Raw genomic sequence first — 25,690 nt, 5'->3', positions numbered from 1 at the left:
TCTTGTTTCTAAATGGGCTCTATTGTTCTGGCACTTGAAGTCCATTTGCGCAACGTCATATCAGTTCCCGACTGTGCATCTGGTTCTCCTCACTCTGAAAAATAACCTCCTGACAGTCCATTCTTTTGCCCTGAAATAAAATAATTTTAGACAACCTCCCTTTTTTTATTACAGATTATTCCCAGCATGGTAATCAAACCAGCATGTTCACTGAAACCGATGAACAGCCCAGTGACAACACGAGACTAAAGTTCCATGGCAGGGTAATGAAAAAAGTGCATATTTGTCTGTACTTACAGTATTACCCAGGGGGATATGGGGGAGGAGTAGTGAGAGGATCATTATTAAATGCTAAACAGGATCACCTCCAGTCCAGTGTTATGGTTTCAATAGTGCCTGACAGGCTGATTGCATACAGGCCTTAAAGGCCTAATGAAGTGTTATCAATACATTATGGTGGCCTGTGGTTTATGTGTTATCGCTCGTTGCCACAGCAATGGGAAAGTGTGATAACACCCAGGCCAATCACCGCTGCCCACCTGGGAGCAGAGCCTCAAACCCTGTGGTCGTAACCATAGGCCTTTGATCTCTACATAACGACCATTCGGTGTATTGCTGTGCTACACACTGATATACGTTGGATTGTCAATCATTATTTTCTATGATACTATGATACTATTTTCTATGATACTTTCTATGAAGCAAATGTTTTAAAAAATCACGACTGCATTTTCTACGAGATAGGCTACTTGTCTAACATAGCATATCTATTAATTTGCTGTGGAAACAAACTCTAAATGTTTATCCCATATGTAACCAATATCCAGATGGCCAGTAGGAGGCAAAAACATTTACTACATTTTAGACAGGGGTGAGTAAACTTTTTGGTTTAAGGGCCACATCGGTGTTTTGAAATTCAATGAAGGGCCACAGATTTTTGGGGGGTTGTTTTTTGTTTGTCAAAATCAATGTGGATCAGAAAAAGCACAGTTATTTGAAAATATATAGATCCGTTATAATTTTTACCTAATTTCTTTCAGTGGGTCATTGTGCTCATCCCTGAGAGAGACACGCCACAATGAGTCTTTCCCTGAGTTTTGATGTTTACCTCCCTTCCTTCATGCATGCAGTGGTCTTGATCAGAGAACAGTCCCTGCAGCAGGGGCTCCCCTCCCTCCTCTCCCTGCCTGCCTCTCTTTCTCCAGCTACCTAGCTCAGCACCAGGTGCTCTACCCTGCTGATGCAGCTCTGCCTGCTCTGGCTGTAGGGGGCGTCGGTGAGCAGGCACAGGGGCTCTGGCATGCTGCTGTCCAGATCCACTTCCACTGCCTCATCATCCTCTTCCTCACAGAACGGCACCCACTTCCACCAGTCCCTGTCAGAGCTCGCTTGGTCAAACATTGACACCTACTGGCTGTCTACAGGAAATGCATTGGACTTCTGATGTCCCAAAAAAAACTCTCAACCGCACTCACAAGTATGTCTATTTTCTCCGATTTCCTCTCCGTTCGCGCTGTTGTTGTTCAACAGGTTGCTGTCCAACAGGTTGCTGTCCAACAGGTTGCTGTCCAACAGGTTGCTGTCCAACAGGTTGCTGTCCAACAGGTTGCTGTCGTGTAGGACTGTTTACAGGATCGCTTGTGCGCAGACTCCGTTCTCTGTTTCCTGTCCTGTCTCTTGTGCTGCGTTCTGCGCATGGCATGTGTGAGTCAAGCGGAATCGCTCATAAGCTCGTTCACACACTTCACAGCCCAGCGCACAATATAATTTATCCAAAGATGTTATGTCTCGTGACAATTTTATTCAACTCGATCTTCAAATAACATACCAATAGAGATGAACCATTCATCCAGAACAGCACGTGATCACGAGGTATGTAAAGAAGCACAGTTGAATCGACTATCAAGAAGGTCAACCAATCTGCAACTGTTGAGCTGCTTAGCTAGCTAATTAGTCACCTATTTGTCCAAACCATGCTATTCCATATAAAATAAAATATAATTAAAATATGATTTGATAGACAGGGTGAGGAGTTGACTATTCTGATCCATCTTTTTGTTTGTGGCAGCAAGGTATAGAGCTCCAGATGCCTTAAGAAGATGTTAGCAGATAAGAGGACCAGAGCAGGATCTCAGCCTCATGAAACCCAGCTTGTGACACCTGTCTGAGACAGACATCCTCTACGCTCCAGAGTGTGGACAATATGCTATCACTGGATTATCATATGTATCAGGCTAAAACTGAGCCTACTGTTGATACAACCTGTGCTTCCCCTACGGACAACAACATAGTCACAACCAGGCTCAAAAACAATGACCTCAACACAGAGAACCCCGTCACTGACACACATTTGAATCCTAATTCTGACACAGACACTATGGCTGTTCTAGGTTCAGATATGAGAGTTACCAAAGAGGTTGATCCCAATACAGTCAAGAGACAGCGGAGCAGACAGGAAGATGAGGAGTCGTGCCCGCCTTCTAGTATGCCGCCGGGCTGGGTGAGAGTAGTGAGACGGAGGAAAAGTGGGAAGACTGCAGGCAAAATGGACATCTATATAACAAGGTGATTCTGATTTTTGCTTCTTCACTAGTTACTCTCCATTCTCTCATTGCATGTAAAACATCCCTGAAGTGTGTGTATCTTACTGCCAGGGCCAGGGGCTAAGTGCATTGCAGATATCCTATGATCAATGATTCTAGTCCCCAGGGACAGAGGTTCCGGTCCAGGGCGTCTCTTCAAGCTTTCCTTCTCAGAGATGCAGGAGGGGATCTACAGATAGATGACTTTGACTTCACCAAAGCCAAGAGTGGCATTGTAGCTGTGACTCCGCTGCCAAGCCAGGAGAGACAGAGGAAAGTTAATCAGAAAGACACACGTCATACCTCAGAGGCCAATATCAAAGAAGACCGGCAGAACACAGAGGAGAATATGGAAGAGGGTAGAATATTAAGCCTGCCTCCAAATAACACAAAAATAGCAAATTCCGCAAAATCCTGCAAGCAGAGGACCAGACCCAGAGACAAGAGAACGATAATAACTAATCTGAGGCCTGACATGCCTCCTCACCTGGCAAGGGGGAATCACAGACCGGCAGCTGGGAGAGGCTCAGAAACGGGCCAAACATCAGACACAAATGAAGACATCAAAGAGACAAACATACAAGCCTCTGTGAGAAGGGGTGAGGATGATGAGACTGAGAGGCGTCTGAAGGTCGTGGCGGTAGTTGACGATGTCATACTGGAGAAGAGCCCCCAGAGGAGGCCGGGGCTGCTGAGAGAAAAGCTGCTCAGGCTGGCCCCGCCCACTGATTTACAAGATGCTCTCATTGGTCGAGAAGAACAGCTTCCTGTGTCACTGTTACTTGTCCCAGTCCTTAGGGTGCAGTCTGCTTCTGAGAGTGAGGGGAGGCTGAGTCTGAGAGTGTGGGAGTGGGGGAGACTGAGGGAGTGGAGAATATAGAAGCAGAGGTGCATGACGAAGAGCTGCCATCTCCCCAGACCACTGGAGAGCGCTGTATACCACTGAAAGATTCCCAGAGCAGTATGTATCAATTTTCTCTACTGTGCATTGTGCTATCTGAGTTATGATGCATAATGTGCATTGACTGTGATGCCTAGATAGGGAACCTCCATGGTTTCAGTGTACTGACCCAAGAGAATAACATGTTTAATGTGTGTAGTGGTGCCTGTTGTTCCTGTTCTGCCCAGAACTGTTAGGAGAGAAACGGAAGACCAGTCCTTATTTCAGCCGGAAGTCAATGAGAGATGGTAATCATTTCATAAATGTTAGAATTTAACAGAACTTGCCATTCTTGGAGAAAAATGTAAGTCAAATAAAAAATGGTTTATTTATGTCCGAAACCCCTTATGTCCACACACAGGTCTAAGCCCCCCCAGGAGGAAAGCCTTAAGGAAGTGGACCCCTCCTCGCTCCCCCTTCCACCTGGTGCAGGAGACCCTTTTCCACGACCCTTGGAAACTCCTGATAGCCACCGTGTTCCTCAACAAAACCAGCGGTGAGACACACAAACACACACAAAGGCTCAAACACACACATCTACAATAACGACATTGGAATTATCTCACACAGTCTCTGTTCTGTGTTCCTTTTCAGGTAAAATGGCCATCCCGGTGTTGTGGCAGTTCTTTAAGCTTTACCCATCAGCGGAGGAGACCAGGGGGGCAGAGTGGAAGCCCCTGTCTGTGCTGCTGAGATCTTTGGGCCTGTATGAACTGCGAGCCAAAATCATCATCAGGTTCTCTGGTGAGTCACTGTTCCCATCTCCACCTGTGGATCCAAGAGATGATCCACTGATTTCCCTCCTAGAAAGTGAGATTTTAGTTTTAGCTGAAACGAGGAGGACGACTGGGTTGTCCTATCCTCCAAGTGTTAGGTGTGTTTGTTTTTGCCAGCACCTGAGAAATAATGGGGATGTTATGCAGATGTTATGCATCTCTTATAGAGGTCAACCGATTAATCAAAATGGCCGATTAATTAAGGCTGATATCAAGTTTTCATAACAGTCGGAAATCGGTCTTTTTGGACACCGATTTGGCCTATTAAAAAAAGTATAATTTTTACACCTTTATTTAATTAACTAGGCAAGTCAGTTAAGAACACATTCTTATTTTCAATGACGGCCTAGTAACAGTGGGTTAACTGCCTCGTTCAGGGGCAGAAAGACAGATTTTCACCTTGTCAGCTCGGGGGATTCAACCTTGCAACCTTACAGTTAACTAGTCCAACGCAATTAACGACCTGCCTCTCTCTCGTTGCACTCCACAAGGAGACTGCCTGTTACGCAAATGCAGTAAGCCAAGGTAAGTTGCTAGCTAGAATTAAACTTATCTTATAAAAAAACAATCAATCATAATCACTAGTTAACTACACATGGTTGATGATATTACTAGATATTATCTAGCGTGTCTTGTGTTGCGTATAATCTGACTGAGCATACAAGCACACACACAAGGCTCAAACACACGCATCTACAATAATGTAATACAAGTATCTGACTGAGGGGTGGTAGGCAGAAGCAGGCGAGTAAACATTCATTCAAACAGCACTTTCGTGCGTTTTGCCAGCAGCTCTTCTTGTGCGTCAAGCATTGCGCTGTTTATGGCTTCAAACCTATCAACTCCCGAGATGAGGCTGGTGTGACCGAAGTGAAATGGCTGGCTAGTTAGCGCGCGCTAATAGCGTTTCAAACTTCACTCGCTCTGAGCCTTGGGTGGTTGTTTCCCTTGCTCTGCGTGGGTAACGCTGCTTCGATGTGGTGGCTGTTGTCGTTGTGTTGCTAGTTCGAGCCCAGGGAGGAGCGAGGAGAGGGACTGTTACACTGGCAATAATAAAGTGCCTATAAGAACATTGAATAGTCAAAGGTTAATGAAATAGTCCTATACTAACTACAACCTAAAACTTGGGAATATTGAAGACTCATGTTAAAAGGAACCACCAGATTTCATATGCTCTAATGTTCTGAGCAAGGAACTGAAACGTTAGCTTTCTTACATAGCACATATTGCACTTTTACGTTCTTCTCCAACACTTTGTTTTTGCATTATTTAAACCAAATTGAACATGTTTCATTATCTACTTGAGGCTAAATTGATTTTATTGATGTGTTATATTAAGTTAAAATAAGTGTTAATTCAGTATTGTTGTAATTGTCATTGTTACAAATACATTTTTTTTTAAATCGGCCGATTAATCGATATTAGCTTTTTTGGTCCTCCAATAATCGGTATCGGCATTGAAAAATCATAATCGGTCGACCTCTAATCTCTTATGCAGATGAATACCTGACCAAGCAGTGGCGCTACCCTATAGAGCTGCATGGGATTGGGAAGTATGGCAATGACTCCTACAGGATCTTCTGTGTAGAGGAGTGGAGACAGGTGAGTGAGTCACAGACCCCATAGTAGGTTGTTACATCCAGTTTATAGTGTATTTTCCCTTTAGCAAAGATGACAACTGTTGTTACACCAACATTTAAATAATAATGGTCCTTCTGTAGCTCAGTTGGTAGAGCATGGCGCTTGTAACGCCAGGGTAGTGGGTTCGATCCCCGGGACCACCCATACGTAGAATGTATGCACACATGACTGTAAGTCGCTTTGGATAAAAGCGTCTGCTAAATGGCATATATTATTATTATTATTAATAGATCCAGATATAGTCAACTAGAGATATTGCCCTTGTGTGTATTTACATAGGTTGAACCCCAGGACCACATGCTGAACAAGTACCATGCTTGGCTGTGGGAGAACCATGAGAGGTTGGGAATCTGAACCATGAGGAACTGCGATGTCACAACCTGTTTTATCAGTGGAAGAATGTTCTAGTTCTTAAATCATTAGGCTTATAACCTGACATATCGGTATCTCTCTTGGACAACAATTGTTACTCAACATGATTCTATTAAAGAAATTGTTTTATCATGTTTTAAAAGCCGAATGACTCATTTACATTGAATTGGACTTTGATGTTGTGCCTCTGGAAAAACAACAGATAAACTGTGTTCCTTTTTGCGTGTATTGAATCGTCTCCATCTGTCTAGCTGTGTAGCCATGCTCTGACAATAGCTCGCCCAGCCCTATTTCACATGCTAATACATTTCTTTAGGAGAGCACCAGTGCATTTAGTTACGCTAGGCTCCAGCTTTATTCTCTGTCTGCACACGAGTAACCTGATTCCCAGGGCAACCGTTGCCACCGCAAAACACCCAAGTGAGTGCATTTGTTTGTACTATTTCTATTTGAATCCAAGTCTTTTCATAGTCATTAAAGTAAATATTTGAAAAGGAAGTAGTTTGCATGTAATTAATTCAACTTGACTGTTTTGACAGTGTCAGTAGTAAGAAGAGAGCTTGGTTGTAAAAGTTAAGACAGAGCCTTTAGAAGTTTTTCGATGCACAAGGACCGGACTCCACTGCTGGGGAAACACAAGGCACAGCCCTGTCTACGGAATGAAACTTCGTAAGAAAACTTTGAAAACAGCTTTGACGTTTTAAATTGTTTTTAATTAATGGTTTTCTATCAGTTTGAACTGTGCATGTTTGAACCGTTCAGTGTTTATACTGTGCATTATTCTTCTTTTCATTACCACAGCTGCTGTTTGCTTGAATTCCACAGCTCTGTCTATTCCTCGATCCACACCTGTCCGCCAAAGTCGCTACCTTATGGTCACTCCCCTGACATTGCCCATCATCATCTCACCTGCCTCGGCAGCACTGTCAGTCAGCCAGGTGTGAATTGACTCTAAGATAAAGCAAATTCAAGTGTTATAAATATTTTGGCCTGCCGTGTGAACTTCCTATCTGGTCGGCAGTCTGTCCCCAGACTGGACCCCCTCCATCCTCCTCTGGCCAATAGACGGACTGTCAGCCTGGAGACCCCTGCTGTGCATCACCACAACCACCAGAGGGCACTGGTTATGCAGAGAAAGGAGCACTATAGGTGACTCCAGTAGTAAAACATAAACCCTGATGCCAGTCTGTTTCTGCATTTTCTGACACTTTGGAGAATAATATAAATATCACATTTCTGCCAATTAATATTTTTTCTCTGGGGCTTCGTTAGGTATCACCAAGTGTGGCGGAAGCCATTCTACGGATCCTGCACTGAAAGAGAGGAGTACAGGTAAAAGCATCTCTCGTCTGAATGATTCATTTCCCTCCCATATCTAGGTGCGATTCTGGCTTCCATCATATTGTTTATAAATCTCTAGATTTTCCAGATCGGAGGTACGTCAGCAGCTGAAGAGGCAGATGGAGGAGAAGAGGGCGGGGCTGATGCTGAAGTTGACCAGTAAGGCAGAGGAGGCTGAGTTTTTACAGGAAGTGGATCGCTTGGCTCTGTCCAGTGAGAAACAGCAGAGGATCCAGCACAGCAGAGCGATGAGCCACTACAGAGATGAGAACAAGAAGGTAATACACCAGGGATCATCAACTAGCGGATGGTCGGGGGGCCGGAACAGGCAGGGTCAGCAGGTAGCCTAGCGGTTAAGAGTGTTGGGCCAGTAATTCAAAGGTCAATGGTTTGAATCCCAGAGCAGACTAGGTGAAAAATCTGTAAATGTGCCCTTGAGCAAGGCACTTAATCCTAATTGCTCATGTAAGTTGCTCTGTATAAGTGTCAACTAAAATGTAAAATAAACATAATTACAAATCATTTGTAGACTGCATATTGACCGCAAGAAGCCTAAAGAGATGTTTGACTAAAACAATTATTTTAAACCTTGCTTATTTGTATACGATCCACATGTCTCTTATGTGTGGAATACTTGAACAGATTTCTTAAATTAAAATCACATGGAGCGGATTTCCTGGTGTTTTTACAGTCTCTGTCCAACAATAAATAGTTTTTAAAAACTTTATCAATATATATATTTTTCCAGACAACTTGGGGGGCCAAATAAAACAACCCACGGGCCGCCAGTTGGGGAACACTGTAACACACACAACGTACTAATGGCTGGAGCAGAATGGTATCGAACACATGGTTTCCATGTGTTTGATGGCATTTCATTTGCTCTGTTCCGGCCATTATTACATGCTGTCCTCCCCTCAGCAGTCTCCGCTGACATCGTCCTAATGTGATATTTTTTTTACTCATACTCTTCTCTTTTGTGTGTGTGGTATAGCTGATGGAGCAGAGCTCCAGGGCACTGATTCGCTCTCAGGAGGCCCTGATGGAGAGAGAACTGCTACGCCACAACCCCATTAATTGGAGCGGCACACTGAAATAGAAGCACACACCTGTTCACACATTTTCTCTTTTTCCATAGCTAGCTTTATAGGGGACTTCACTATTTTTAGGGTTATTTAATTAGGCAAGTCAGTTACGAACAAATTCTTATTTACAATGACGGCCTACCCCAGCCAAACCTGGCTGGAATCGAACCAGGGTCTGTAGTGACACTTCTAGATGCAGTGTCTTAGATAGCTCCTGAGTGGCGCAGCGGTCTGTTTCCTTAAAATGGCTTTCATCTATCGCCTACATGCAACAGCAGTGTTTTATAGTAAGGTCTTCAGCAATGAGCAGCAGTAGTTCAAATTAAATTGCTTTTAGTTCATTTCAACATGTCAAATAAAAATGGTGAAAGGATATTGTAAAGAAAATAGCACTCTGGGGGAAAAAATGTTTTTAAATAATGGTCATAATGCAAGAAAGTGCAGCTGGGAATCTTAGGCCTAACATACACACATGCTGGTTCTGGAACCTAAGGACATGATTAAAAATAAAAGGTATATTTTGAATAAATGTTTTATTCTAAGCGCACTAGCTTTAGTAGATACTCAGGATGAGGGTGGAACAACGTGTTGGGATTGAGTGGATGCACATGTTGACAGTTCTGACTTGTGCTTTGTACAGTCGTGGCAAAAAGTTGAGAATGAGAAATTAATTTCCAAACTTTGCTGGTTCACAGTGTCTAGATATTTTTGTCAGATGTTACTAGGGAATACTGAAGTACAATTACAAGCATTTCAGAGGTGTCAAAGGCTTTTATTAACAATTACATGAAGTTGATGCAGAGTCAATATTTAAAGTGTTGACCCTTCTTTTCAAGACCTCTGCAATCCACCCTGGCATGCTGTCAATTAACTTCTGGGCCACAGTCACTGTTAGCGGCCCATTCTTGCATAATCAAGGCTTGGAGTTTGTCTAAATTTGTGGGTTGTTTGTCCACCCGCCTCTTGAGGATTGACCACAAGTTCTCAATGGGATTAAGGTATGGGGAGTTTCCTGGCCATGCACCCAAAATATCAATGTTTTGTTCCCCGAGCCACTTAGTTATCATTTTTGCCTTATATGTCAAGGTGCTCCATTATGCTGGAAAAGGCATTGTTCGTCACCAAACTGTTCCTGGATGGTTGGGAGAAGTTGCTCTCGGAGGATGTGTTGGTACCATTCTTTATCCATAGCTGTGTTCTTAGGCAAAATTGTGAGTGAGCCAGCTCCCTTGGCTGAGAAGCAACCCCACACATGAATGGTCTCATCTCAGGATGCTTTACTGTTGGCATGACACAGGACTGATGGTAGCGCTCACCTTGTCTTCTTCGGACAAGCTTTTTCCGGATGCCCCAAACAATCGGAAAGGGGATTCATCAGAGAAAATGACTTTACCCCAGTCCTCAGCAGTCCAATATTTTGCAGAATATCAGTCTGTCCCTGATATTTTTCCTGGAGAGAAGTAGTTTCTTTGCTGCCCCTTGACACCAGGCCATCCTCCAAAAGTCTTTGCCTCACTGTGCGTGCAGATGCACTCACACCTGCCTGCTGCCATTCCTGAGCACGCTCTGTACTGGTGGTGCCCAGATCCCGCAGCTGAATCAACTTTAGGAGACGGTCCTGGTGCTTGCTGGACTTTCTTGGGCGCCCTGAAGCTATCTTCACAACAACTGAACCGCTCACCTTGGAAGTTCTTGATGATCTGATAAATGGTTGATTTAGGTGCAATCTTACTTGCCCGTGAATCCAGTTTTGTGCAAAGCAATGATGACGGAATGTGTTTCCTTGCAGGTAACCATGGTTGACAGAGGAAGAACAATGATTCCAACCACCACCCTCCTTTTGAAGCTTCCAGTCTGTTATTCGAACTCAATCATCATGACAGAGTGATCTCCAGCCTTGTCAACACTCACACCTGTGTACGAGAGAATCATGTCAGCTGGTCCTTTTGGGTCACAGCTGAAATTCAGTGGAAATGTTTTTGGGGGATTCAGTTTATTTGCATGGCAAAGAGGGACTTTGCAATTAATTACAATTCATCTGATCACTCTTCATACCATTCTGGAGTATATGCAAAGTGCCATCATACAAACTGAGGCCGCAGACTTTGTGAAAATTAATATTTGTGCCATTCTCAACTTTTGGCCACGACTGTACAGTACCCCATTTTGCCTGGTGCTGATCACACACAAACAGATACAGAATAAAAATCTTTAAAAGGTTTTTGCAAAAAAAAATAATTTCAGAAATGAATTATTGCAAAACAATACAATGGGTGACATCTTCACGAGGACTGCTGCCTTTTACTCTCTTGCTTTCTCATGCACACTGCTCAGGCACAAGGGTTTGGGGTGGTGACACAGAAGTGATGATCCTTGTATTCTGGTTGAACAGTTTAAGGGGAAACAAGCAGTTCTATAAAGTTCAGTTTTTCATGCCCATCAGGATAATAAATACATACAGTATCGCCTTTCTCATGCATTCATACAGTAAGAATACGTTTGTGCAAAAACACAGTAGGGACGCGATTATAAATAGTGTTATAATATTGGACATAATTTCACTGGTGCAACAGGGAGCATCTGTCCTTTCCTACACATTTCCCATGTCCACTATAGCAGCAGTCTTTAGTGCTTCAACACCCCACTGACCATCCCATATCACCTTCCATTACCAGGGAAATACCGCTGTTCCTCAGTATACGGTGAAATGATGAACAGTAGAATACTGATGAGGTAAGAGGGGTAAGCTAAGAAGTTTGGGTTGGGATGTGTGGAAATGGACAGACATCATTTTGGAGCAATATTTTGCTCAGTAGAAGATACAAATGCATAATAACTTGGTAACAATCAGTAGTGGTCTTATCAGACCTGCACTCCCTCCCTTTTCATCATGACAGAGTGATCTCCAGCCGTGTCCTCGTCAACACTCACACCTGTGTTAACGAGAGAATCATGACAGCTGGTCCTTTTGGGTCACGGCTGAAATTCAGTGGAAATGTTTTTTTGGGGGATTCCATGAGTTGAGAGGCTTGGGTTTTGGTCTCTCATATCAGTGCAGAAAGACAGTCCAGTGTCTTTTCAGTGTTCTTGGATCAAGTAGTACCCGGTCTTCTATATTCATTCCTCCATTGAGCGCTCTAATTTCACTAAGCTCCAAGGTCTCTTATCTCAAAGGTTCACAATCCAGAAGACCCACAATCATCCCAAGCCAACACCCCCAAAATAGTATAGTACATCCCTGATTGGCTAGCATTCCTGTAGCCGTCACCCCTCAGTATTTGTCGCCCTCATTGGTTTGCATTCAAGAGTTCCTTCCTCTGTCCTGTATCCCTAGCTCCTGGTAGGCTAGCGTCCCTTTAGGAAGCCGTCCAGCATGCGGTCGCCCTTCTCTGACAGCCAGTATCCGGCCATGGCGGCCACGCCCCCGATGAAGATGGCGGTAAAGACCATGTCGCCCTTGGCGGCGAGCGTTGCTAGGGCACAGATGACCACGCCAAAGAACATCTGCTGCAGGACCAGGACCTCGTCATCAGTCTTGTCATCAAACAGACCCTTCTCTGGACCACCTGATGGAGCGATCGCGAGGAAGAGAGAAATGTGATGCTGTGGGGTGGAGGTCATGCAGACATAACTATCACATGTTTGTGTATGTGTATGTCACTTACTCAGCGGATGGTTCTCCACACAGATGCTGTCTCTACGAATGAAGCCGTCAGCACATTCACAGCGGAAGGACCCCTCGTCATTGAAACACGCCTCATTCAGCCCTGGACATGCTATCGCCCTCTCACTACACTCATCCACATCTAGGTGGGAGAGAAAGAAAAGCGGGACAGAGTGACCCGCATGACAAGAGTGTATAATACAAGTAGGTGAGAAAGTCCGACTGCTTTAATAAAAGGTTCATCTGATTGGCTGAATCAGGGACGCAAGTTTGGTTTTAGAAGTGGGGCAGACATAATTGTTTTATTCAGTCAGATTAACACGCCAAACAGCCTACCCGACCACTCGGAGGAGTCCGTATGGTCCTAAAGCACTCCGTTGTCTTGTTTTGTATCACATTCCAATGATAAAACTGTGGTGGGCAAAAATGTCATTTCAGAACGTGGGGGGGCATGTCCACCCAGTCACCAGTGAACGTTGCGCCCCTGAGCAGAATCATATAGTAAAGGGAGCCACACAGCCGGGTTCCCTCACCGAGACATTTGGCTCCTCTGAGCTTGTATCCCCGAGCACATTTCTTACAGCGGGCTGGACCACTGCCCATACAGCCCACACATGCCTGGCACAGACAAGAGAGGACAGAGAACTGGGTCAGCACACAGGTCTACCAACAACAAACAGGATTAGTCATTACTCTGTTACTAGCAGATAGTAGAGGGAAAGCATACAGTACCTCTGCACTCGTACGATCCATCTGTGTTGTGGCAATAGGTGTTGGAGGAACATCGAGCCAGCTCTGTGCCACACTCATCAGTGTCTGGAAACCACACACACAGCAGGAGTTAAACAGGCACAGTACGAAAACCAACGGACGACATTAGGCTTGAACAAACACACACACAAGCCAAATACTCATCAACACACTTGTTGTCATGGAAGAGCCACCCAGGTTTGCATTCCAGACATTTGTAGTTCTCTGGCCCTGAGCACTTTTTACAAGAGCGGTAGCATGCTGAAGACAATACACAGAGGATAAATTAGTATTATAAAAAAAAAATTCACCTTTATTTAACCAGGTAGGCTAGTTAAGAACAAGTTCTCATTTGCAACTGCGACCTGGCCAAGATAAAGCATAGCAGTGTGAACAGACAACACAGAGTAACACATGGTGTAAACAATAAACAAGTCAATAACACAGTAGAAAAAAAGAGTCTATGTACATTGTGTGCAAAAGGCATGAGGAGGTAGGCAAATAATTACAATTTTGCAGATTAACACTGGAGTGATAAATGATCAGATGGTCATGTACAGGTAGAGATATTGGTGTGCAAAAGAGCAGAAAAGTAAATAAAAACATTGTGGGGATGAGGTAGGTAAAAATGGGTGGGCTATTTACCGATAGACTATGTACAACTGCAGCGATCGGTTAGCTGCTCAGATAGCAGATGTTTGAGGTTGGTGAGGGAGATAAAAGTCTCCAACTTCAGCGATTTTTGCAATTCGTTCCAGTCACAGGCAGCAGAGAACTTGGAACGAAAGGCGGCCAAATGAGGTGTTGGCTTTAGCGATGATCAGTGAGATACACCTGCTGGAGCGCGTGCTAAGGGAGGGTGTTGCCATCGTGACCAGTGAACTGAGATATGGCGGAGTTTTACCTAGCATGGACTTGTAGATGACCTGGAGCCAGTGGGTCTGGCGACTAATATATAGCGAGGGCCAGCCGACTAGAGCATACAGGTCGCAGTGGTGGGTGGTATAAGGTGCTTTAGTGACAAAACGGATGGCACTGTGATAAACTGCATCCAGTTTGCTGAGTGTTGGAAGCTATTTTGTAGATGACGTCGCCGAAGTCGAGGATCGGTAGGATAGTCAGTTTTACTAGGGTAAATTTTGCGGCGTGAGTGAAGGAGGCTTTGTAACGGAATAGAAAGCCGACTCTTGATTTTATTATCGATTGGAGATGTTTGATATGAGTCTGGAAGGAGAGTTTACAGTCTAGCCAGACACCTAGGTACTTATAGATACATATTCAAGGTCGGAACCATCCAGGGTGTTGATGCTAGTCAGTCGAAAGCCTTGGCAAGGTCGATGAAGACGGCTGCACAGTACTGTCTTTTATCGATGGCGGTTATGATATCGTTTAGTACCTTGAGCGTGGCTGAGGTGCACACCCGTGACCGGCTCGGAAACCAGATTGCACAGCGGAGAAGGTACGGTGAGATTCGAGATGGTCGGTGACCTGTTTGTTGACTTGGCTTTCGAAGACCTTAGATAGGCAGGGCAGGATGGATATATGTCTGAAACAGTTTGGGTCCAGGGTGTCTCCCCCTTTGAAGAGGGGGATGACTGCGGCAGCTTTCCAATCCTTGGGGATCTCAGACGATATGAAAGAGAGGTTGAACAGGCTGGTAATAGGGGTTGCGACAATGGCGGCGGATAGTTTCAGAAATAGAGGGTCCAGATTGTCAAGCCAGCTGATTTGTACAGGTCCAGGTTTTGCAGCTCTTTCAGAACATCATTTGGGTAAAGGAGAACCTGGAGAGGCTTGGGCAAGTAGCTGCGGGGGATGGGGGGTGAGCTGTTGGTCGAGGTTAGAGAGCATTCTACATGAGATTGCTTGATAATATATGAGCCAGGCTGTCTGGTTGATGATCTACCTGCACAGCCTGGTGTGCTGTGATTGGAGCTCTTCTCTCTGTAATAGCCGTCTGCACAGCTCTGACACAGCTGACCGAAGTACCCCGGGTCACACACGCACTCTCCATCTCCCAGACGCGTTGCCCTCTCCTTCACAGCGGCCCAGACCACCACACACCCCTCCAGGACCAGACAGACACTCTGCAGCACAACAACAACACACGGTTAATACAGTGACTGTGTGTGTGTGTGTGGTGTTCAGTACCTCTGCAGTCTGGTCCAAAATGTCCCGGGGGACAGCAGAGCGGGAGCTCTTCTATACACAACCACTCAAATAGGTCTGGAGCCTCTTGCTGCCTACGCACACAGAGACAGACAGTGACAAGATCAGTGATGAGAGGAAGGACAAGCACACACAAACAAATAACATACTGCTTAGGTGTGCATGTAAATTAACACAGAACAGTTACAGTGCTGTGAAAAAGTATTTGCCCCGTTTGATTCTCTATGTTTGCATATTTTTATAATGTTATCAAATCTTATTGTAGAATAATAGTGAAGACGATAAAAACTATGAAGTAACCAAAAAAAAAAAGTTGTTAAACAAATCAAAATTTAGATTCTTAAAAGTAGCCACCGTTTACGTTGATGACGGATTGCAATTCTTGGCATTCTTCTCAACCAGCTTCATGCATTTCAAATAACAGGTTTGCCCTGTTAAAAGTTAATTTGTGGAATTTCTTTCTTAATGAGTTAGAGACAATCAGTTGTGTTGTGACAAAGTAGGGGTTGTAAAATACAGAAGACAGCCCTATTTGGTAAAATACCAAGTCCATATTATGGCAAGAACAGCTCAAATAAGCAAAGAGAAACGACAGTCCATCATTACTGCAAGTCAGTCAATACGGAAAATTTCAAGAACTTTGAAAGGTTTCTTCAAGTGAAGTCACAAAAACCATTCATCGCTATGATGAAACTGTCTCTCGAGGAACGCCACAGGAAAGGAAGACCCAGAGTAATCCTCTGCAGCAGAGGATCAGTTCATAAGAATTAACTGCATCTCAGATTGCAGCCCAAATAAATGCTTCAGAGTTCAAGTAACAGACACATCTCAACATCAACTGTTCAGAGACTGCGAATCATTCTACAGCGATACACCATCCCATCTGGTTTGCATTTAGTGGGACTATAATCATTTGTTTTTCAACAGGACAATGACCCAACACACCTCCAGGCTGTGTAAGGGCTATTTGACCAAGAAGGAGAGTGATATAATACTGCATCAGATGACCTGGCCTCTGCAATCACCTAACCCAATTGAGATTGTTTGGGAGGAGTTGGACTGCAGAGTGAAGGAAAAGCAGCCAACAAGTGCTCAGCACATGTTGGAATTCCTTCAAGACTGTTGGAAAAGCATTCCAGATGAAGCTGGTTGAGAGAATGCCAAGAGTGTGCAAAGCGGTCAAGGTAAAGGGTGGCTACTTTGAAGAATCAAAAATATTTTTAGATTTGTTTAACACTTGTTTACTACATGATTCCATGTGTTATTCCATAGTTGATGTCTTCACTATTATTCTACAATGTAGAATAGTAAAAATAAAGAAAAACCCTTGAATGATTAAGTGTGTCCAGACTTTTGACTGGTACTGCATTTAACGCATTTACAGTCAGATACAAACATACACACTGTGGCATACATACCGGTGGAACCACCATGTCTCCACTTGGTCCTCAATCTGCTCCAGCAGTTTGTTACAGTATGTCTGATTTCTCACACGCTGCCTCCACTATCTTCAGCAACCTGGTTTCACTGAGAATGAGAGGGGAAGAGTGAGCGAACATAGCACAGATAAAACAAATACTACACCCTTATATCCTCCATTATGCACTCAAGAAGTATCACACACACAATTATGAGAGGCTGTACTGTCTAAGAACATAGGGGTGATAGAGGAAATTATGTTTGAAATGACTAATTATGTATACATTCCAATCAGAAACTGACTAATCCAAATGCTATAATGTACTGTCCCTCTTGTTCTCTTTCACAATTGTATATAATGTAATCAGGAAGTTTAGTAACAATTGAAGGTCTGTTCTTTAAGTTCATTCAGGTGGTGGGAACGGGCCATCTCCAAAATGGTCGGGAATGTTGATTTATGCTGACTGGCCTTGACTTCGTGCTGATAACGCGGAGGAGGCTTGAGAATTAGAGGGGCCCTCTGTTTGTGAAACGGAACGTTTGGAAAACGCTGACGTCATTTTCAGTTTATAACCTGTGGTAATGTGTGTGAGCATGGAGTACTCATCAAGAATAAATGCTGAACTTGTTTTTAAGACTTGGTCTCTTGCTAATTCATGCAAATGATAAACTTACAACTTATCATGAATTAGAAATGAGTGCGAATTGAATTGATTTTGGCAATAAAACATAAAGGGGATTAAAAATTCCTCTATCAAGGGGTACTAAGCCCTTGTCTTGTCTGCCTTGACTTAATAAGAAGGAGAACAGAATCAGGTCAGAGGAATCAAATTCAAGCCTTTATAGTGACAATGGTGCAGGTAGTGCACCATATTCATTTATTTATTTTCCCTTTTATTTAACTATGCAAGTGGGTTAAGAACAAATTCTTATTTTCTTGAAGGGACATGCTAAGGCTTGTCCCTTCAACTACATGCTAAGGCTTGTCAGAGATTAGTAGGCCTTGTGGACTTGCCACTGCATAAACACAGATGTTAGACTGTAGGTCCTAAAGACTGCTTATTCGTAGAGATTCTAGAGACATAGGCATAGTGGGGCCAATAGTACCTGCGAGCATATTTAGCCAGATTTTCCTCCTCCCAAGCAGTGTTGCCACCCCCAAGATTCTTATTGGATGTTTTATCCAGTCCCTGAAAAACAAAGACCATCAGGTGAAGACAGAACAGCAAGGAGAGTAAAATAGCAGCTACCGACAAGAGACATGAGTAATAAGCAAAACAGATACAAAAACAGACCAACAGACCAACAGATACAAAAACGCACAATGTGACCGACAAACTAACAAAGAGGGAGTACAGGAAGAGAGACAACTTCTACCTTGATGAAGCTGTCAGTGAGCTTGCGGCAGGTCTGGCATGGTGCAGTCTGTACTCGAACCACAGACAACACAGAAAAGAGTACCAGGGCAGGGAGCAGGGGCCACAACCACGACATGGCTTGGACTACCTACCACTCAGCCACGGGGGACAGAGGAGATTCAGTACAAAGTAGTTGACCCTAACTACTGATACACAGTCCGATATTTCTTCATCACAGTGGTCATGTCACGATTTGTTACGGTGTCTTTAAATCAACCTAGTCATTTATCATACTTTGAGAACTGCTGTGTACAATGATGGGCAGCAGGATTAAATAAAGTGTGTGAAAAGAAAGGAGGATGAGTTATATACTTTTTTTGTAAACAATGCAGTGCCACTTACTTACTCTCTCTAATCATAGCTATGTATTGCCAAATCGAGTTGGATCCTGTTAAGGATAAGCCTAATTAATGATGATTATTTTACATCGCTTCTGCTGCTTAGCAAAAACATAGCTAGTTAAATTCTTAGCTAGGTACGGAGCTCACTAACGTTGTTGTCCTGACTGAGCCATCTAGGCTGTGGTCCAGAGGATCATCATCATCATCATTCTAGCTAGTTAACGTTAGCCAAGGTCCCGTTCGCAGTCACATCCAATATGATCAGATCATCAGATCTGCGCAAGTAATATGAGATGCTGCCCACTGTACACTGCAGGACAGAACATGTACTGTAAATGTAGAAAATATAATTTAACAGTGTTGGGGAAGCTACTCTGAAATCATAGTTTACCAAATTACCAATTACTGGAAGAAGTTAAGCTTTAGACTAAAAATAGACTAAAAATTTAGACTAAAAATTGCAAGAACAGAAAGTGTCATTTCAAGTGAGGAAATTCTTGCCTACTATATATTTTGAGCAAGAAATTAGCTAATTAAAAAAAGTAATTAACTACTGAAAACACTACCGAGATTTAGATTTAGTTAAACTACCACCAAGCTATGACCAAATGTTGTTTAATTAGTAGTTGAGCACCAAGCTGGGGTTGACAGGAGCACAAAAGTGAATCACTTACAATATTTACAAGTCATGCTCAACTTTGTAGAATAGCTCTACAAAGGTACAGTTTCAATAAGCCACCATCTCCGCAAGTCCTTATGTCCAGTATCTGATTATAGTATACTGTATAAGTGCCACAGTTACCGTCCTGTAGCAAAAGCCCCTGGTTCCTTCCTAGCCTCTCATGTCCTCTCAGACTATCCTGCTGGTCTTGGTGTCAGGACTAGACGGTGGGGTACTGAGACACGGCTCCAGAGGCACAGACTCCCAGGGGTCCTCCACCCCTGCACCAACACAGTCCTGTGGCAGCCCTGCAAGCCGTAACACTGCTGAACCCCCCGCAAACCCTCTCAGCCCCCCAGCAAGTACCCGTGAGGCTGCCCTGTGCCCCCCCTGCCAGTGGCCATGAGCCTGCTCCACTACTTCGCCACAAAGCCAGTTCAGTCAGGAAGCCCAGGCCCTGGGAGGGGAGGCTGAAGAGCGGCAGCCCCCTGTAGAGCTCAGGCAGGGGGCAGCGGGGCAGCCTCCACAAGGAGGCCGGAGGGGCAAAGACTCAAACTGCACCAGGGTGAAGTTTTCACCGGCGCGGCCCTGCAGATAGTTCACAGAATGCAAGTGAGTGAAGCGCTGAAGACATACAAATATGGAGAACGACACCCCTCCACAGACTCCATCCTCTTCACACCCACTCCCCCCGGAGTGTCCCTCTCCCAGGCTGCCTGGGTCAGCACCAGCACTACTTTGACCCCGGTCTCTGCAGGCAGTCCAGCCGGGAGTGGAGCCATGAAACAGGTCTGAGGACACTGAGCTCAGCCTGGCTCCACAGGTCAACACTGATCAACACTGATGCCCAGAGAAGACAGGAATGAGCCCAAACGACACTCCAGTCCCGACAGAGCCTGATCGCTGTCAGGAGGGTACAGCAACACGATATTGCTGCCTCCTACTGCGCCTGAGAGAGGGGGGTTGTAGAGAAAAGGGAGGGAGAGGGAAGGAAATCAAGAGAGAGAGTGCTTATTTTTCTAAAACATGAAGAAAGTGTTTAATTGGACTCATATTAAAGACTGAGTAAGAAGGGGCAAATCATTACCTCCTTATGTCATCGTCTTTCAACCATCTCCACAGGTATCTTGTGGACAGACACACACCGTAATTATGGCAAAGTCATTACGATGACATGTGTGTGCTGTCCTAGCGTCAGTGCCAATCTGAGAAATTTGCCTCACACACTTTAAATAAAAATCTCAGGCTTGAACCCAGGCTTGGTAGTATTATATTAATTTTAGTAATATTATTATTAATATATAGTTGCATCACTAACCTTTGAGCACCATGGACAACGTAGGCCCCAAGTACTGCCAGACAGATTTAGTAGTAGCCCAATCAGAAGAGTCAGACTCCATCGGTTCCTGGATGCTACAGGAGAAGTCTATCTGATTATACCTTTTAGAGCTGGGGATCAATGCCTCCAGTATCCATTATTTCTGCCAAATATCCTTCTCGCTAAAAGAGCACTAATCTCTACACTGCGTGTTAGAGAGACAGAGATTATCCAATGAGCTAACCTGGTCTATACTATCGACACTGATATATAATATGGTTAATTTGTCAGTTGAATTAATACAGTCACCTGATATTCCAAATGTATTGGAACCCTTGATAAAGTTGAGCAACAGAAATACTGTATAAAATGAACTAATACAAATTCAAAGTTATATTGTATGTGAAAAAATTGGGAAAGTACATGATTTTATAATAATACAATTGCACATTGTTTAAAAATAAATCAAATCAAACTTATTTAAATAGCCCTTTCGTACATCAGCTGATATTTCAAAGTGCTGTACAGAAACCCAGCCTAAAACCCCAAACAGCAAGCAAATGCAGGTGTAGAAGCACGGTGGCTAGGAAAAACTCCCTAGAAAGGTCAAAACAGCAGGAAGAAACCTAGAAGAGGAACCAAACTCATGGGGGTGCCAGTCCTTTCTGCCTGTGCCGGGTGGAGATTATAACAGAACATGGCACATTGGAATGAAAATAGAGATGTTCAAATGTTCATAAATGACCAGCATGGTCAAATAATAACAAGGCAGAACAGTTGAAACTTCTGGCCCTTCTTTGGACTGTGTTAACAACCCTCCAGCAGCACGGCCAGGTGGACTGAACCTGGGACAGCTCAAGGAGTCATCATGCCAGGTAGTCCTATTTGCAACAAAGGCATGGTCCTCCGAGAGAGAGAAAGAAAGAGAGAATTAAGTGTGCGTGTACAAGCTGAACTGTCCACACGCACACGGAGGAAGATGGTTTGGAAGGCAACGGATAATTGAAGGCAATTCAGTTTAATATTATTGGAGAATTACAGAATTTGGTCGCATTTCAAGTCTCCAGGGTTGCCAGAAAATATCAAGGAACGGTTTTATGGTCACTGAGAGCAACCTCCTCATGGTATGTTAAATGTCTGGAGCCTTAGACATAAATCAGTCAGATGTCATTCAATCAGGGGTTTAAATTGGCATAAAACTAAAGCAGGCTCGGTGAGGGTTGGATCCTAATGAAAATGATTGCAATTTAAATTTATAGTGACTCACCCTCACATTCTTTCACAACACCTATGATGATCAGATGAGATGAAAATAGAGGTCTTTAACCTACACAGTTGTGGTTGAAATGTATGATGTAAACCAGTCCCGTTGACCTTGACTGTTTTTCTAGTCGACAAATGTCCACTAAACAATTCTAAAAAATAACCTCTTATGTTTAATAGACAACAGTTCAATCAGGTGTAAAATATAGTGGTCCAGAGCTGAATGGTTCAATTTGATGTTATTGGGGTAGCTGTAACACAATTTCAGAAGCTTCCACTGGGCCTTTGTTAAGGTATCTCAGTTTCTCTGTATACATCCAATGATGTCGCTCTTGCTGCTGGTGCAACACCAGTCATGTGCTGAGAACAGCAGACACACAAAAAGTCCCAGGCACAGTGACGTCCTGTTGGAGTTAACGTTAGTCTACTGCAGTACAAGACAACACCATTCGGTATTAATACAGTGTCTAGGATGGCCCTTCTTTGGACAGGCAGGGTTTGTGTTAACAACCCTCCAGAACCAAGACCTTTCATCAATGCCATTTTACAGTTTATATAAGAAAACTCTCCTAATCTAACCACGTGAGCCCAGGCATGCAATTCCAATTGCTCTTAAATACAAGTGGCCTGTTATTGTCCCCGGCACAAAACTGTGTAATGATCAAATGCATACTCTTCAACCGATCGCTGATGTCCCTGAACCTGGTCTGATGTTCCAGCCTGTGATTTACTCCAACATCACGTGAATAAATGATTCTCTATTATCTGGACGGCTCTGACTTGGAGAATACGATGTGTGGACATTTCAAGCTACGAAAATGGGACCGATTGTTGCATTTAACAGTGTTTATCTCCTTCCAGACCCACATCAAACATCTACAACATGCAGACCAGGCAGGATGGAGTTTGGTAAACTCTGTTCTACAGTACAGACTGACTACAGCATGTCAATAAAAACATGAATCTGTTCACTCAAATGGATCAAGCCTGTGCAAGACTTAATGCACAGGCACCAGACTTAATGCACAAACACCAGACTGGGCTCTGAGTGGTGCAGCGGATTAAAAAGGCACTGCATTTCAGTGCTAATCACATCCAGCTGTGATTGGGAGGGTGGTGCAAAATTGGCCCAGCTCTGTCCTGGTTTGGCAGGGATAGGCTGTAAATAAGAATGAGTTCTTAACTGTCTTGCCTAGGTAAATAAAGACTAGATCAGAAGTGTGGTTAATGCAGAGAGAGCAGGTTAAGGTTCATTGTGATGTTTTCTTTCTGACAGCCTCTTACTAGATAAGACAAATTACTGTGCATGGTGCGTGCAAGTGAACTAAAGCTTGTCTGTGTGTTTGGGTTTTTTGCATGTGCCCTCCCCACACACACACACACCGCCACCATGAATTTGCATGTGGTAAAGAAAACCACAAAATCATACTTGTGTGCAATAGCTATCCACACCGTATCAGTATTTACAACCTAATTACAAGACTTGCGATGTTATCTTTAGAATTGAAATAATTTGAAACACACTCGATAAACAATTTAAGAAACCTAAGAGTCCCAATGTCAATGCACGATGTGCACCGTGTATCATCTCCAGCGTACCTTGCCGACGGGGACCTTCGCTGCAGCAGTAGGAGCAGGACAAAGTGAACCCAAAGGAACAGGCGAAGCGCGTCTGCCTCCAGGTCAGCCCTTTGTCTATCTTGAAAAGTGGAGCTGGTTGCGCTGATCACACGGATTCCCACATCATTATCTAGAAGCAAGAAATCATATATTCGTTACATCGCGACGTTTACTGGCAGTCCTCCGAAGGCATAATGTTTCTCAGTGATTTCTTCCTTGTCATCAATTAAAGGTAAGCTAATAACCTGCAAGCTGTAATAGGATACCAAATTATTTAACATGCTACATTTTTGTACTTTTACAAAAAGATACATTTATCACGGACAGGACTAATACATGTGTATATAGGCCTATTGATGCACTGCAATTAATTAATATTACAATTTCACTTCAATTTTACATTGTGTCAACATGCACCTGTTGTTTCAGGTAAATCAAAAGTTACTTAGCTATTCCCGCGGATGCTTTGTGGCACTTCAATCCAATCTCTTGGAAATACGTGTGAATGGAGAGTGACAGTCAGGAGGATGACAGAGGTATGTTTACCTGAAAAGGTGGCTCAATTGTGTGCATGGAGTTGCCAATTTCCATGATCAATGAAATTTAGTTTTTTTAGTAAAACATGACAATCAAGTGGTTCTGATTTACAGAGGTGTCATACCCATAGGGGACATGCTCTCTCAGATCTGTTCTGTTATCAATACAGTATACACACAAAGTGTCTGTAGGAATCAAAAACATCAAGGACACACATTTTTACTAATGTACAAAATAGCATTTAAGTGTATGCAACATGCACTCAAGTCCACACAATGCATAGGGTAAAGTCATTAAACACAGAATGCAGTTCATTTAAACCTCCAATGACAACGGATCTGCCTCTTTACTGCATATAATTGCAAACATTACTTACTTCTCTGGATAGAACAATTGTCTTATGGGTTAAGCGCTCCCCTCCTGTAATTCTCACAGAAACCACTTTATGCTATGTCTGTCACGTTCGTATGTATTTTCCTTGTTTTAGTGTTGGTCAGAACGTGAGCTGGGTGGGCATTCTATGTTGTGTGTCTGGTTTGTCTATTTCTATGTTTGGCCTGATATGGTTCTCAATCAGAGGCAGGTGTTAGTCATTGTCTCTGATTGGGAACCATATTTAGGTAGCCTGTTTTGTGTTGGGTTTTGTGGGTGATTGTTCCTGTCTCTGTGTTTGCACCAGATTAGGTTTAGGTTTGTGCTTTTCTTGTTTTGTATAGTCTGTTCATGTATAGTCGTCTTTATTAAAAACATGAATAACCACCACGCTGCATTTTGGTCCGCTTCACTTTCACCAGAAGAAAACCCTTACAATGTCCCCATTTTTTAAACACTTTCCATGAATGCCACTAGTCTTGTATCGGTCTCATCAACTTAAGTCACTCCAAACAATATATTTTGTAATTTAGTCTAATGGAAGTCAGATCTATAAACGTTATATATACACACACAAAGGGAACCTAAAGATCAGAAAATTACTCATGACTAAAACATAAAATGGATTTTAGCAAAACGACCCCCCCATTCGAAACTTTTTATTGAACATTTTTTGTTTCCCTTAAAATAAGGATAGCCCATATCTACTGTAAATCTTACCTAACCTTATTTTTTTTTCCTTTCAGAAAGGGGGTAATTCCCTCCCCCCAGATGCAGACACATCAAATTGACAATGGTTTAATATTCCAACAAGGGCAGGCAATAGACAGGTCAAGACAGGCAGGGGTCAGTAAACCAGAATTGGGGCAACGGTACCGGATGGCAGGCCGGCTCAGGGGCAGGCAGAGTGGTCAGGCAGGAGGGCTCAGAGTCAGGCAGGAGGGCTCAGAGTCAGGACAGACAAAACCAGGAGCACGAGAAAATAGAGACTGGGGAAAAGCAGGAGCTGACCCCCCCCCAAAAAATAAAAATGCTGGTTGACTTCGCAAACAGGCAACAAACAAACAGAACAGGTATAAATACACAGGGGGTAATGGGGACAGGGGTAATGGGGAAGATGGGCGACACCTGGAGGGGGGTGGAGACAAGCACACAGACAGGTGAAACAGATCAGGGTGTGACAGTACCCCCCCCTCTGGTGTCCTACCTGGGTGTATACCTGGATGATCGCGGTTTTTCAACGTCGACACCCTGATGAGGCCTGGGTCCAGGATGTCCCTGGCGGGGACCGAGCAGCTCTCCTCCGGGCTATAAACCCTCCCAGTCAACCAGGTACTAGAATCCCTGCCCAGAGGTCGAACCTTCAGGAGACGCCTCACCGAGACAGTGTAGAGGGGGTGGACTTGGAAACAGTAGACAAA

General features: G+C 43.8%; 2 protein-coding genes, 1 long non-coding RNA gene and 1 pseudogene across 7 annotated transcripts; 3 read left to right on the top strand and 1 right to left on the bottom strand.

Annotated features, from left to right (window-relative positions):
* The first annotated feature begins 2,685 nt into the window (after positions 1–2,685).
* Positions 2,686–6,445, top strand: LOC124017307 (methyl-CpG-binding domain protein 4-like). The gene is made up of 7 exons (XM_046332566.1): positions 2,686–3,331; positions 3,406–3,543; positions 3,711–3,770; positions 3,884–4,018; positions 4,117–4,266; positions 5,797–5,900; positions 6,219–6,445. The coding sequence occupies exons 1-7, from the start codon at positions 2,686–2,688 to the stop codon at positions 6,291–6,293; spliced, it is 1,308 nt and encodes a 435-aa protein (XP_046188522.1). The 3' UTR covers positions 6,294–6,445.
* A 154-nt stretch (positions 6,446–6,599) lies between these two features.
* Positions 6,600–9,115, top strand: LOC124031650. 5 transcript variants are annotated; one of them, XM_046343151.1, is made up of 7 exons: positions 6,600–6,731; positions 6,851–6,980; positions 7,137–7,249; positions 7,333–7,460; positions 7,584–7,643; positions 7,732–7,930; positions 8,647–9,115. In XM_046343151.1, exons 2-7 carry the CDS (start codon positions 6,971–6,973, stop codon positions 8,749–8,751), a joined length of 615 nt encoding a protein of 204 aa, XP_046199107.1. In that variant the 5' UTR covers positions 6,600–6,731; positions 6,851–6,970; the 3' UTR covers positions 8,752–9,115. The 5 variants fall into 5 exon arrangements, with proteins under 5 accessions (XP_046199107.1, XP_046199104.1, XP_046199106.1 ...); XM_046343148.1 differs by having other exon boundaries at positions 7,113–7,249; XM_046343150.1 differs by having other exon boundaries at positions 6,694–6,980.
* Positions 9,116–11,140: 2,025 nt separating this feature from the next.
* On the bottom strand, positions 11,141–18,939 carry LOC124017298 (annotated as a pseudogene).
* Positions 18,940–23,143: 4,204 nt separating this feature from the next.
* On the top strand, positions 23,144–25,317 carry LOC124021202. The gene is made up of 3 exons (XR_006836221.1): positions 23,144–23,592; positions 23,790–23,896; positions 25,016–25,317. It is a non-coding gene; the product is annotated as an uncharacterized LOC124021202 (long non-coding RNA).
* Positions 25,318–25,690: the final 373 nt, after the last annotated feature.

The sequence above is a fragment of the Oncorhynchus gorbuscha genome, linkage group LG03 (genome assembly GCF_021184085.1).
Source record: "Oncorhynchus gorbuscha isolate QuinsamMale2020 ecotype Even-year linkage group LG03, OgorEven_v1.0, whole genome shotgun sequence".
Taxonomy (NCBI): Eukaryota; Metazoa; Chordata; class Actinopteri; order Salmoniformes; family Salmonidae; genus Oncorhynchus; species Oncorhynchus gorbuscha.
The sequence above is the reverse complement of the archived record's forward strand: the minus strand, read 5'-3'. Positions and strand labels throughout refer to the sequence as shown.